We start from the raw sequence: 15,168 nt of genomic DNA, 5'->3' as shown, positions 1-15,168 counted from the left end.
ACTTTAGGAGTAAATACTGCGTGGCCACATTTGCTTTGATTTGTTTAAACCCTTTTGCACGTGCAACTGATGATTTCCAGCCAGGTCCTCCTCATCCACATAACACAGGGCAGGAGGAGGGAACGAAAAAGAAAGGTAAATAAACAAACAATCAGCTATGAGCTTGTTCTGGCTCTGCTTCTCTGTTGCACCTCATTTGAAGCCTTATAAATCAGCCTTCCACCCAAAGACAGGGTGTTAGTAGGCCTCCCAGACAACACACACATGTGCATGTACAAAAAAACACACAACACACTCAGGTCTGCTGCTCGTTAAGCTCATGATCAGACCCTGGGTTGTGTGTATAGCAGAAGGAGCTTACTAAAATGTGTGTGCATGAATACTACTATGCCCAAAACGTAGGCATGTCAGTATTCACACACGTGTGTCAGGCTGAGCAGAGTCAGGATTTCTCATCTCCTCTCCAACACCTATTTCCCCTTACAAAAGGGAATAATCCCACCTTGACTCCACCTGCACCTCAGCTTTTCTCCATGTATTAATAAAACATATAGGATACCTGTCTCAACTCCCTGTCAAGTGCACTCTCACTTGACCGCCTGCTGCAAAGATGTTGGGTGGAGTAGTAGGTGTGTGTGTGTGTGTGTGGTTGAGGAGGTATGCCTGGTTAGTTTTCAGTGACTGTTTTCACACATAAAATAAAGGCCTGGACTCGATCAAGCTGAGTGTTGAAGTTGTAAACTGGAAGCAGTTGAGGTAGTAGCTATAGATGCCTGGATACAATTCAGTTTTTTAAAAGCTCTTCCCATGAACATTATTTGCTTTTTAGTTGTCTCAGTGTGAATTTGGAAAATGAATAAAAAGAACTGGTTTTCATAACTGTTTCTTTTGATTGATCGTCTCTGACAATCAGAAAAACATTCACATAAGCACTAACAGCAGTTTTTATTTCAGGCTGGTGACACAGAGTCACAATTCACATTATGATTCACAAAGTCGCATTATTTTTAGCCGAAGCACTAATCAGTTTTGTGATTCTAAAGCAGGCATTTTAGGTAACGATGGTAAACTCACACTTTTGCCCTAAAGTAGCGCAGCATTAATGTGACCTCAAGCTGTTACTTCAACCATTTATACACACGTTCGCCTAAAACAGTTACCGCATTTGTACAAACAAGCTACATGACAGTTATTCCACACCTCCAACCAGACCCTTTACATATTTACTCACCGAACTTGGCACCTGCACCCCCACCCACAAAAATACACCTTCTGCACGCTGTCACCCAAACAACAAGAACATGACCATTCACACATTTATGAGCTGGAAAAAAAAAAAAAGTGAACATGCCCACAGAAAAGCAGCCAGTTAGAGAAGTTCACAAACTTTGCACATCTAAAAATGTCAAGTGGTTTGTTGGTTGTTCTCCATCACACCTCAGTTTCCTTCAGCAGACATTTGACTGTGATTAGCAGCGCAGAGAGTCGAGCTAGAGGTCAGCGGGGAACGCCGGCCAGGCTGATTGGGACTTGTAATTAGAGGAGTTACTCTGTCTTAGGCAGATTCTCCCTGGAGGATTTACACAGGCTCAGTATCACATGCAGAGAGAGGGTTCGCTTAGCTGCCCCCAGATTCCTTAAACTCTAGTCAAGAGGGAAAAGCAACATTTCTGGGCTTTGTCTTATCTCTTTCAAATCTTGTATGTTGTATAATTGTTGACTAATATAAAATATCTGTTCCTCTGGCAAATCTGAGTATTTGCAAATTATATTTCTTCTCTGTTTTTTCAAAGAATGACATCTTATGTTTCTCTCCAGCAAAACAGTCATGGGCTTCATTACTCCTTCCTGGTTTTCCCCTCACTTTTTCGCTCCACAATAAGTCCCTCTTCTCTTTTTTTTCCTCCTCCTCCTCCTCCTCCTCTACTTCCTTCATCTCTATCTCCATCCTCCTTCATTCTCTGTAAAAGCAGGTAACACGAAACCCCGCTCTCAGAGTCTCAGGGGGGCGTAGGGGTTACAAAGGGTGATCAATATGTGCCAGAGAAAGTCTTCAGACAAGTGAAAGAAGCCACAGTTTGTCTACTCCCCCCTCCTTTCCCTCTTTCCTCTTCTAGTTGTTGGGATTGACAGGGTTAGGTGGCCCTAACACCCACTGACATGTTGCCTCTGTGTCTCTTTAAAGCTGACTGACATTAGACTTCTGGTTTAACTTTCCTATGCTATATTTTAACCTCTTTCTCTGCAGAACCTGCAGTGAAAATTTGATTTCCTATAAATATTTGAAGTGATAAGATTAAGTGAGAACCCGCTGTTTGTCATAAATCTCTTTTTGTCCCTTTTTTTTTAATGTCTAATGTGTCCCTCTCCAACAGGTGGTGGATGACATGGGCAACATCAAGTTTGCGCTGGACACATGTCCGGACACCGGCAGCAACAGCTGGCTCAAATACGTTCGCTCGGCCCCGTCATTTGAGGAGCAGAACCTCGCCGCCTGTCACCTCACCGGAGACCAGGTGAGTGACATGGCTGAGATGTCTCGGCTGCATGTGTTAGTTAACATGGGAGAGAAACAACACCGTGATGTCAGAAAGACAGGGGCGAGGGGGAGTGGCTGTTACCCCTTCCCATCCACTGTGAATGGACACTAGGTTGATGTGTGTGAATGTGTGTGTGTGTGTTTACCATTGTGATAGCAAAATGTGTGTGTTGGTAATGACCAAGGAATGGCTCCTTTGTGTGTCTGTGGCTGGGCCAGTTGCCAGTGCTGTTAGGAAATGACCCATGTAAAGAGCCTGAAAAATAGCCTGACACTCCAGACTCCCATAATAACCATTATCCAAGGTACGGCCTTCTTCTGTGGAGGCAGGAGTTTCTCTCTCTTTTTGCTTCTTACGTCCCATTTCCTCTGCCTCACTCTCTCTAAAGAAACCTGTAAGGCATCGGATACTTTTGGAAAGATGCCCAGGCAGTGCCCATAAACCCCCAACTGCTTAACTAGGCCCTAACCCCAACCCCATGCAATGTGTGTGCCATAACTTACTAGTGCAGTATATTAGCAATTAGCATATTTATCCTGTAGAGGCTTTTTTTTTCTTCTTCTTCTTCTTTTGGCTTTCCTGACTCCTGTTCCAGTTTTTGTAAATCAAATGCCAATGGTGTTACTGTGTCAATATTTGACACACATTTCAGTTTCAGCTACGTTTGGACTACTGTAATAACTCGTGCTTGTCTATATTAAAGGTAGCAAAACAAAACAATGCATCTAGAGGAGTTAGAATTTAAATTTGTCAGCTCAGAACAGACTATAAGACACTCACCCAGGACAGAGAATAAGATGAAATGACACTTGATGGCAGCATGACAGTCGCCAAATGTATCCATGTGTTTCCACATTCCCGTCACTCTGCTCTTATTTGTTTCCTAATCCCTTCCTACATGGCTCTTTCCCCCTCTTGTCTCGGTCTCTAGCCGCCTGTTTCTCACTGTCTTTGTCTCCTTTTCTCTGTCGTCATGTCTCGATCTGCCACCTGTCACTCTGTCACATCAAGGGGACAAGCCAGTGTGTCCATTTGAGCTTCAGCCTTTAAGCCTGACCGATAGAGAGAAAGGGGGCTTGGACCAAGTAAGAGAAGGAGCACACAAGGGCCTCCGAGATTGACAAGCACCAATTGGCTGGCAACACCAACCTGCCTAATCCTTTCAAGATTTTCACATCAGTGCCCCCTGCCACCGCCATACAATGTCAAAGAAAGAATCATGGCACCGGCGAAAATTGTGGAGAATTATCGGACCCAGAAGAGGTCACGTGCGCGATTGCTTTCTGATGGCTTTTATGGTTGTTTGTCCTTAACAAACGACGTTGCTTTTGTTTGTCTGACCACTTGCTTGGTGTTGTGGGTCACAGGTATGACCCTATCATTTCTAAGCTCCACACACACACACACACACACACACACACACAGCTACTCTGGGCTAAAATATATATTTTACCAGCCTGTCTGTTCAGTGATTTTTCTTTTCTCTCTCTCTCTCTCTCTCTTTTGTTTTTGTTTTTTTTATGTCATCAGCATCCTCAATGCATGAGTTTATGGAAATGAGGACACGGCACAAATTAAAATGCAGAGAGTAACCTTTTAAAAAGCAAGCTGATAATATATTTCTTATTCTTATTTATTTATTTGTTTGCCATTAATATGTAAGATGAACAAATGTATGTATGATCATGTATAATTTAGATATTCATGGTAATGCAATAATTTGACATTAGTCTATATAATGTATTTGTTTCCATATACATCAGGTGTATACAGTAAATTAGCCGCAGACTGGCTGTTTCAGGAGACGATTCTCACTCAATTCTGCTTGCAATTTCATCCTAATGCAATATTTAGGCTTTTTAAATGATTGCCAAGCAAAACAAGGCAAATCAACAGTTTCCTGTGTGTGTGTGTGTGTGTGTGTGTGTGTGTGTGTGTGTGTGTGTGTGTGTGTGTGTGTGTGTGTGTGTGTGTGTGTGTGTGTGTGTGTGTGTGTGTGTGTGTGTGAATCTGTCCACTCCAATGAAATAGTTCTCATTCCCTTTCAAAACCGGTGTATAAGTGAAGCCATTCAGAGGTTCTAGGCCAAGTTGCATGTAGTGAGGGAAACAGCTGAGACGGCGTGATGGGTGGTGTGTGTGTGTGTGTGTGTGTGTGTGTTAGAGTTGGGTGAGTGGGAGATGGGGGTTTAAAGAGAAGATGAACCTTATCCACCTTCTTGTCAGTCCTTCATCTTTTGTGTTTTGGAGTGGAGCTCTTTCCAACTCTGTTTGATCTGCCCTTCTACCCCCAGATGGATCCATCAATAAATAGACGCTATTGTGTGTGTGTGTGTGTGTGTGTGTGTGTGAGAGAGAGAGAGAGAGAGAGAGAGAGTGTGTGTGTGAGGCCACAGTGGGGAATTATTTTGGGCCCTATGGCTGGCATTGATCGATGAGGCATCTGTCCCATGAACACTGGACAGAGATGGGAAGAGGTCAAGACATGTCTGAGTGAAAGGGGCCTTACTGTAGAATACACAAAACCACCACACACAAGTTTCCTAAAGATCCCAAATACTCCAAACACTACAAATGTTAATTAAGGAGTGTAATTAAAACGACCCTATTTATCAAGTGGACATATTAATTTAAATATGTAATATTTGTTGATCTATAATCTTCATGAAATTGTTATAAAATTAGATTAATATGACAAATTAATCTATTTATGCATTTTTAAAGGAAATGCATCAAACTGTGCAGACGATTAAAATAGGATGTTGTGACATTGTCCATTCCGGGTTTTTTTTTTTTCTGTTGTTGTTTTTTTTTTGTTTTTGTTTTTGTTTTGTGTCACGTATATAATTCGCTTTTTCGTTACTAATACAATTAAAACAACGAAGAAGAGAACTCAACTCTCTACTAATAATACAGCTTTTTAAATTAACTAGTAGTGAATGCAGAGTGAGAGACTTTTCATGAGTTAACAAATTAAAATATAAAACCATCCTGTGAAGTCCTCATTTACCTAGTTCCTCTATTTACCGCCTGTAATCCTAACTTGACCTCGCAGTTTCAATAAAAGTGCAGCTATGTGTATAAAAGACTGGAGGAAAGACAACGAAATAATGTTTAAAATAATAATAATTTAACCACCACACACACTGGCCCATTGGTTATCTATAGGTCTGCGCGTGTGTTTGTCCGGTCCACGTAAATGTGTCTGAGAGTGATGAAGTGGGTGCAGGTCTGCTGCCAGGCTGCTTGATCCATTATTTACATCAATAATAGATTTATCAAGCGTCCAAAGCGACGGCTGGGATCGGAGATGCGGGGAGGGGTCTGCGCCGCAGATCCCTCAATCCTTTTGGCTGGAGATAAGATGAGGAGGAGTGGCCGACGGGTAACCGAAAGAGCACCAAGGGGCAATAGGGAATCACTAATGAGAGAGAGAAAGAGGGAGACAGACTCATCATCATCATCAAAGACGTGCTCACTGACTAGATTAGAGAGGAGCCCGGCAGAGGAGCGTCGGGCTTCATCCAGCTAGAGGGAATCACCGACCGTGCGCAGCGCTCCTGGCCGCTCCGCGACCTCCCCTCGCCGGACCCGTCCGCTCCAGCGGCCCGCTCCCTCTCCGGTAGCTCTACTATGGGTTGTGTCGCCAACTCCACCGGGACTGAAGTGCTACTGCAGCTGGAGGCTCTCCGCAGCGCCGCGCAACTTTCTCAACTCTTTCTACTCTCGGAGAAAAGAAAGGTCAGGTCGGGAAAAGGGAAGCGTTTCCCAGAGCGGTAGTGTCGAGCCTAACTACTGATAATAATAATAATAATAATAATAATAGTAATAATATTAATTACAATGATGATGACAATAGGCCTAATAAATCTGACTGTTGTTCATGTTAAAGTGACTTTGCTCTGCGCGCAGCAGCTTACGCGTCATATTTTCATTGATTTTCGGCCACGGTCACATCTTAAAAGTCTTGGAAGTTACTTTCACCAGCCTGTGTGTGCGTGTGTGTGTGTGTGTGTGTGTTTCTGTGTATGAATGAGCGTGATCCGCGCCTTGTTGTGGTGACACCGTTGAATTGGTGCAGAGCGCCCCCATGTGTTCACACATCACATCTCCTGCGCTCGGTAGGAAGTGGTTGGCTGCGCTGCGGTTTGTTTGGATGCACGGAGCTGTAATATATATATATATTTTTTTGTTTGTTTGTTTGTTTGTTTGTTTGTGTTTGTGTTTGTTTTTTTTAAATCTGGAAATTATTCACGTTAATTGTGACCAAGTGTAATGAATGTAGTTTAGATTTTAGGTCGAAGTTTAGTTTGGCTGTGCGTTTTCTAGATGTGAGGAGAGGAGGCCTGCCCTCTGAATGGCCTCGAATATTCCCATAGTTTCATTCCTGTTTTCCTTGTGTTCATTTACTCACATTGACACAATTTAAACTACTGCACTCAAATGATTTGTTGTGGGATAAAAACCTGCCATTTGCCGGTTTGTGTCAGCACCGTCGCAGCTCAGCTGTTTGTTTATTTTCCATTCACTCGCCACTTTTCTTCCACATTGTTTGGACTCATTACAGACGCGTTTATATCGTCTGGATTTCTTCTGCACTTCTCTTTGGTGGATGTTTGACTAATTAGCCCGTATGTGAAATAATGCAGACCCCGCTTTTTGTTTTATTTCAAACGATCTGTAAAAGGGAAGCTGATTATTTTTATATTCGTTTTGTTTATTTTAAAGTTGGAATAAATGTATTACAAAACAAATAATCGTGTAGCCTATCATATATTAAAATAAACTCTGACGGATGGCTTTTAATTAGTATCCTTCCAATAAATTGTTATTATAGTGAACATTTGTGTTGATATATGATGTTGTCGTGACTGTGCTGCAGTTTGGATAATGCAGCTTATTATAGGAGTGACTGATGCTTTATTTTCTTAATAACCAGATAAATGTGCTAATATTATCAACTTCAGCATTTGGTCCTTCCTTTAACTCTGATAATAAATATTCAGGAGTCCGCACTTCTTAATTCCATCTTGACCTTAAGTAAAAGTCTCCCTCTCTGTCTTCCTCTCTCTCTCTTCAGATTTATTATAAAGCTGTCCGGGACATTGAAGCAGGGGAGGAGCTTTTAGTGTATATGAAGGACGGTATTTTCCCCGAGGGATCTATGGCACCCAACATACAAGGTAAGATTAATGCGCGTCATTAGCGCACATTTTAAACAAACTCCAACCTGCATCCTGTGCTGCGTTCGCGGCCAACACACTCCATAGCCCGGCTAATGTAACGAGGGGGAAAAAGACACCATCTATCCCTCCAAGAGTTTCTTTTCTCAAGAAATGTGAATTATTCGAATCATAAATTTCCAGGATGGAATTAAATCCCGCATTAAAGCATCTGGTTGAAGGCCGTTTTGGAGCTGTCATTGAAAATAGGCCTGCCAATAATGAAGGCTACTCGTCTGTTCTGAATTGTGCGCTTGTGATGCTGCAGTGTAATGGGCCTCTTTGCCTGAAACGTCGCATTAGAGCGTCAATTGGCACTTGTCGTATTTCATCTTAAGTAAGTAGAAATTTTCTGTTAGCGGAAAAGCTGAGATCAAACACAGATCAGTCGGAAGCCAGATCCTTAAGAGTGCATTCATGACCTCTGAGCTGAGGCTTCAACTTAGCACATCGGCCAAAGAATAATAAGAACACATATAATAAGAAGCAGTCTGTCTCCTGCTGTTTATGCTGAGAGTTGTTTGTAGTTCATATTATTATATTTAGAGTCCACTCTGTGCGTTTTGGGATCAGAAGCTCCGGGATGAGTTAGAAAAGAAAAGGCCTTGATGCCTGTTCACGTTTGTTGTGATGGGTTTTAATCCCAACAGCATTTTAGTTATATAAGAATCACATTGGCAGCCTGAGATACTTTCTCCGTGTCTTTTTATTTTGTGTTATCAATTTTTTTTTAGCCCACTTTTCGAGTTAGACATGGGATTATGTAAACCGAAATGAATGTTGACGGAAAAATCAATCATGTGCGTATTTCTGTTTGATCCGTGCGTTTAACTCGGAAACCTATGAGATCGTGTGTGTGTGTGTGTGTGTGTGTGTGTGTGTGTGTGTGTGTGTGTGTGTGTGTGTGTGTGTGTGTGTGTGTGTGTGTGTGTGTGTGTGTGTGTCTGCAGCTCGCTCTCACCGTCCTCTGCAAATTGGCTCACATTTCAAAGTGCGCCACATTTGTAGGTGCTTTCAACCACCCATCTCTCTGAGTGAGTGGGTAACCCGACTCAGACTGCTTTGCAGCCGTGCTTCTATATGTCAGACCGAATATGTCTAATATTTTATCTCATAATCTAACTTGGACAGCTGGTCACTATCGATCTGGGTTTTCTTTGAAACCTCACTTAAGCGGAAAAGAGGCCGTGGTTCCGCTTTATTTATTTAAACATCTTGGACTTATTGTGGTGAAGCTCTGTTGTCAGGTAACATTGTTTTGTTGTGTTTCCAGTCTTTCTGGAACCACGAAAGAAAAAAAAAACTGATTACTCTACTTGTCATGGATTATAAAATGGTGGAAGGAGAACAAAATGTTTGTGAGATGTGCAGTTCACCAGTTCCCGTCCACGGTTTGTCCACCATGCCAAAAGAACAGGAGGAAACAGGAGCTTGAAGCAGGCTTGATTATTGAAAAGAAGCAGATTGGTTTGTTGTGCAGTGTGTGGAAGATAGAGCAGACTGGTAAATGATTTGTTCAATTCCTCTGTGTATGCATGCATATGAAATATAAAGAGCAGGAGGCAGACAGAAAAGAGAAGCACTCCACCTGCCAGAGTCCATGTCAGAGCCAAAGTATTTGGCATTTTGTATTGAGAGAGAGAGAGAGGGATGAAGGCGGGCAGGAATAAAAAATAAAAAAAAGCATTACAGTTCATCTACTGTTTCAAGATGTTTATTTGTGAGTGAGAGGAGACAGAAAAACAAAGAGTAGACAGTCAACTGTACTGTAGAGATGAAAGCGTCTGCTTTGTGCGCTTATCTCGGTGTATTTGTATGAGTGAGCGAGCAGAAGGTAGCAGGGCTGAGTGGGAGCTTGGCAGTGCAGCCCTGCTCTCTGTGTCTGGCTTATCGGAGAAGGAATTTGAAGTAGAGGACTTGAGGAGTCCCCTGAGACCTCACCCATGCTCCCAGATTAGCTGCTAAACTGCACATAATTGTGCTTCCCTTCGTCTCCCAGAGAGCTATTAGTCTCCTCTTTATAACCCACCCCACCCCATCCCGCTCTCCCAGCCCAGACTAACTGAAAAAACACAGGCACGCTGTTGCACACATGCAAGCACCTTACGTTTATCCTCAGTGAAACGTGCATCTTCATAATACTTTAGTGACACACGCACAGTTTTCCTTATTTTAAGTTAAGTAGTTATTTAAAGTTCTTGTGTTTTTCTCCCCCCACTCTTAAAGGTGACGGACAAAAAAAAAGGTTGCCCGTTGAGATGCTTGAGCTTCATAGCAAATCATAACCAACTCACAGTAAAACACTCATCTACTCTTTGTGGAGTATCTGCACACTGGTGTCAAAGTGAGCTAGTTAGTTTAGCATTTCAGCCTAATGTAATGGCCCATTGACCAGAAGGTCATTTATCCTTCTCCCCAAGGTTAGACACATTGATGTTGCTACTCTAATGCCCTTTTAATGTGTCCAAGAAGTTCCAGCTGGATAAACGGTCACATGCAGTAGAAAACAGGTGAGCCGTGCACTGTAAGTCATTTTGGATAAAGTCAAGTAGTGCAGCTTGAAGTGATCGATGGGTGTGCGTGGCGTGTTAGGACACCTGGGGAGCCAGCTCAGGCTTTGGCTGCGTGGCTCATGGCAAAGAGGGTGTGACAGGTTGGCAGTGGAATCACCATGGGGTTGGCACCGCTGTGCCCCTGCTTACCTCTGGTCCTTTTTGCTCATTCTTCTTGAAAAATGTTCACATAAACACATGTGCACACTCACACAAACATATACACACATTTGTGCCCATGCACAAAGACACTCCGGTGGGCTTTCCCCTGATCTGTTGAACTTGGCATCTGACTCAGGAACTTGCTATTGAAAAAGCTGGACTAAGTTTTATGCATTTGACCTTGGTGCTGAGAAGTATTGTAAAGGTTATCAACACGGAAGGGGAAGACCAGCCCCTATTGTTTCCCCTGTGTACTATTACACCGACAAGCTCAAGCAAACACTTGCTTTAACAAGCAATTAACTGTGTTAATGAAGACTACATTTCACTGCTAATTGATTTCCACTTTATGTGAATGTCAATTGCAGGATTGTTGTTTTTACAATTTGAAAGGGAACCTATTTAGCTGTAACTAAACACATGGGTAATAGATCTTTGTTCTTGTTTAGCTCTATTATGTGTATTATGTGTTGTGCCTCTTCAGGAAGTTGCAGGAGTTGATGAATACAAGGACACAAACTAGCACTCGTCATGAATAGCAAAACAAAACATCAACTTTTGTGTTGACATGCTAATTGTACTAAATAGTTTTTGCCCTAATTCAGAAAACTACAGTTTGTATGTTTTTTTCTTTTTGTTTTTGTTTTTTTTTTTTGTTAAATTAGAGAATGTTACTTCAATTTCATAGTTTTGACATTTGCTCTTTGTCATTATGTAGATTCATTTTTGCTTGTTAAAAACAGCTTTTCTTAATTTGTAATATATTTTAAAATAAATTATTTTAATGGTAAAACTGGAAATTATGGTGTTGTCAGTAGGAACATATTATCCTATTGTCAAACTATAATATTGGAGCATTTGATATTTGCTCTTCATGATCACAGGACTTTAGAGCAGAAATATAATTATATTTCAATGAGTTGAATTATGATCTGTGTGTGTTTGTGTGTTTGCGTGCAGATGAGCAGATGTACCGCTGTGAAGACTGTGATGAACTGTTCTCCTCTGCACTTGAGCTACGGCGGCACCAGAAGTATTCATGCGCCAGTGCCGGCTCCATCTTTGATGCACTGAGAGAGGACTTCAAACAGGAACGTGAGGACAGCGATGAGCCTGTTCATGAGTGTAAAGACTGTGAGAAGATTTTCCCAAATGAATACAGGTACACAGATGCAGCGATTCTACTTCACAGACCTAAATTAAAAATTTAATTTACTCATAAGCGTTCTTACTCTCCTTATAAAGTCTGGGCCAACATATGATAGTCCATACAGAGGAGAGGGAATACAAGTGTGACCAGTGCCCCAAAGCCTTCAACTGGAAGTCCAACCTCATCCGCCACCAGATGTCACATGACAGTGGCAAACGCTTTGAGTGTGAAAACTGTGATAAGGTACAGCATACCCAGCACGTAAGTTGTGCACAGGACACACAGGCTTTATCTGCTTCAGAAATTCTTCTGGTCTTGTATTTTAGGCCTTGTTCATATTGGTTCTGGACATAGATTTAGTTAATTATGATAGGACAGAAATTAAAGCAATGGAAACTCTGTATATTTTAATTAAAAGTCTTAAGAATTATGTAACAAAAAGGGAAAGTATGTATTTATTGTTTGTTTGTTTTTTATTGTGACATACGTTGTGTTTTTTCTTTGTGTGTGTATTTTTAAATTTCAGGTGTTCACAGATCCCAGCAACCTCCAGCGTCACATCCGTTCCCAGCACGTAGGGGCACGTGCCCACACATGTCCTGAGTGTGGCAAGACATTTGCCACCTCATCAGGCCTCAAACAGCATAAGCACATCCACAGCAGTGTCAAACCTTTTATCTGTAAGTAAGCGCTTTGGAAGTTAATGACAACCTCTTTCTCACACACTGTAGACTAGATAAACTTAACTTAAAATAGGGAAATGATGCTGATGCTTATTTTTGCTCTCTTTAAGGTAATTTAATGTGTATTTTTATTATCTTTCCTTCATTTGTGTAGTGATTGGCAGGAAAATACATATGAGAAACCTGACGCATCTATATATTTCATCAACGGTTTCAATACAGATATATGTGTTGCTATTGATTTGATATTCAGAGTTAGAGACAGTGTTAAAATGGGTTTAACCAGGCCCTGATGGGCTGCGTCTTTTTGCTCCCCCAGGCGAGGTGTGCCACAAATCCTACACCCAGTTCTCCAACCTCTGCCGTCACAAGCGTATGCATGCTGACTGCCGCACCCAGATCAAGTGTAAGGACTGTGGGCAGTTGTTCAGCACTACCTCCTCTCTCAACAAGCATCGCCGCTTCTGTGAGGGCAAAAACCATTATGGCTCTCCTGCAGGGATGTTCAATGCTGGCATCCCCATGAGCTCCAGCCCCATCATGGCTAAGGCCAAGTCTCATCATCCCCACCTTCATGGTCCAAATATGTCAGGTTTAGGATTCACTGACTTCTTTCCCTCTCGACCTCACCCTCACACTGGCTTGCCCTTCTCTCCAGGACCCCATGGCTTTCCATCTCTCCCACATGGTTTCCCAGGTATCTTTCCCCCATCACTGTACCCACGACCACCTTTATTGCCAGCCAGCCCTTTGATAAAGAGCCCGCTGGGCAGCAGCAGTCAGGAAGTGAAGCTCCCTAGGAGTCCCTTAGATCCCCCTCCACTATCACTGGTTAGCTCCACAAACAGCAATGGAGGTAACAGTTTGAGTCAGGTGGAAGACAAAGAGAAAGAGAACAAACTGGATTTGTCTTCTAGTGGAGAAGCCAAACCCAAATCTAAGATAACAGACATGTCTGATGGTAGTGACCTTGAAGACGTTAATACAACAAGTGGAACGGATTTGGATACCACCACTGGTACTGCCTCAGGTGATGGTTCTGACCTAGAGAGTGATGGCGAAAGTGAGCGTGAGCGAAGCGGCAAAAGAAGGAAGCCATCTGGAGCGGCATCAAGCCAAGGAGGCCACCAGTTAGAAGACGCAAGCAGTGCACTGATATCAGCCGTGTCTAGTTCAGGGAACCTTGCTGTTGATCGTCCCTTTCTTTCTTCTACATCATCCCAGCACTCCTTCTTCCCTCCGCCAGATGAGCAAGCCCTTCCGCCCACCACCACAAATGCCAATGCAGCCACCACAGATTCCATCAAAGCTATTGCCTCTATTGCTGAAAAATATTTTGGTCCCGGTTTGATTGGTCTTCATCAGGAGAAGAAGATGGGTCCATTGCCGTATCATTCCATGTTTCCCTTCCAGTTCCTGCCCAACTTCCACAACTCCCTCTATCCCTTCAGTGCTGATCGAGGCGCCCTCAATCCTAGCATGTTCTTGAAGGCAGAACCCAAGTCACCTCGCGAACAGCTTCACAAGATTGTTTCTGGTGCCCCAGGAGCTCCTGCCCCTACAACAGAGTCACCATTTGATCTTACCACCAAGCCCAAGGAGACCAAGTTAGCTCCTCCCACTCCAACACACCCCTCAAACACCAACAGTAGTACTGGGAGCAGTAGTGGATCTTTAGCAATATCTAGTGGCGAAGAACAGCCATTGGACCTCAGCATTGGCAGCCGAAGCCGAGGTGGTCATAATGGTGTGGCTGCGGAGCCACAAAATCGAAAGAACCACATCTATGGAGTTGGAAAGGGGGCTTCCATCAAGGACGAAACACCAGCTGTGTTTCCACACCCCCATTCCCAGTCTTTGCATCAAGTCTCCATCACCCAGCACCAGCAGCCCCAGGCACAGCCGCACCAGCCACCGCCCCTACACTATGCCAAGCCCTCAGCATTCTTCATGGACCCCATATACAGGTATTTCAGCCCCGATTAGACCAGATTCATTAAGGTTTATGCACACATTGAAGGTAGATGTTGGTGGTTAGTGTGTGGTTGGAGGCTGAAGATGAACTCTGACCTTGGTACGTAACCCTCTGCCTTGTTGTTGGTCCAGCAGGGTGGAGAAGAGGAAGCTACTCGACCCTGTAGGAGCTCTGAAGGAAAAGTTCCTCAGGCCCTCACCACCACTCTTCCATCCACAGGTAGGCTTATAGCGCACACACACACACACACACACACACACACACACACACACACAGCAAACCGAGGAAGGCGCTTAGTGTAATCTTAACAGTAAATGGTACATGCACTTTGAACAAAAACTACAGCAAGGGAATATCAAGCAGGGGAATTGACCTCCACGTATTGAGTAGAGGCTGATTATTCCCAGATGCTATCAACTATTATTTTCAAACTATGTATTATGTGAAAATATCTCACTCCTGCCTCCCACGCTGCTACAACCTGAATTGATAGGGCACTATGCACCATCATTCCACAGTGTTGATGTTATTTTCTCAAGGGTTCTGTATGATTTCTTCCTTTGTTTACTGAATGGCGCCTGTGTACCTCGTCACTTCTACCTTTTTCAGAAGACAGTCTGTTATTGCAGCCCCTTTGATAATCAGTCACATTGTTCAACTGTCCCCAGACCCTCCCTACCTCTACAAATCTTGATTACAAGGAATGATAGGATTAATAAAAGAGAGAATAATAACTGTTTGAATTGTAACAAACTGCCTCTCTTGGCCACTCTAATCTTAGTTGTGGCATTGTTTCGTGTACTGGGAGCCCACAGGCCAGCTAATAACTCAACCACCTCCAAGTTTTTTTTTTTCTCTGTGGCTGGCTGGCTGGCTGGCTAGATA

General features: G+C 43.1%; 1 protein-coding gene across 8 annotated transcripts in view; it reads left to right on the top strand.

The window, feature by feature from the left end:
* The window catches only part of prdm16 (PR domain containing 16), a 160,196-nt gene that overhangs the window by 133,135 nt on the left and 11,893 nt on the right, over positions 1 to 15,168 (top strand). For 2 of the 8 annotated variants that reach the window (XM_026368709.2, XM_026368707.2), the window contains exons 4-10: positions 2,376 to 2,516; positions 7,620 to 7,722; positions 11,436 to 11,637; positions 11,721 to 11,868; positions 12,152 to 12,305; positions 12,628 to 14,275; positions 14,415 to 14,502. In XM_026368709.2, the coding sequence (XP_026224494.1) occupies positions 2,376 to 2,516; positions 7,620 to 7,722; positions 11,436 to 11,637; positions 11,721 to 11,868; positions 12,152 to 12,305; positions 12,628 to 14,275; positions 14,415 to 14,502 (2,484 nt within the window). Of the gene's footprint in view, positions 1 to 2,375; positions 2,517 to 5,979; positions 6,281 to 7,619; positions 7,723 to 11,435; positions 11,638 to 11,720; positions 11,887 to 12,151; positions 12,306 to 12,594; positions 14,276 to 14,414; positions 14,503 to 15,168 lie in introns of those variants that run through there. The other 6 variants (XM_026368703.2, XM_026368702.2, XM_026368705.2 and 3 more) reach the window with 5 other exon arrangements.

The sequence above is a fragment of the Anabas testudineus genome, chromosome 7 (genome assembly GCF_900324465.2).
Source record: "Anabas testudineus chromosome 7, fAnaTes1.2, whole genome shotgun sequence".
NCBI classification, from domain to species: Eukaryota; Metazoa; Chordata; class Actinopteri; order Anabantiformes; family Anabantidae; genus Anabas; species Anabas testudineus.
This window is presented reverse-complemented; position numbering and strand designations above follow the sequence as displayed.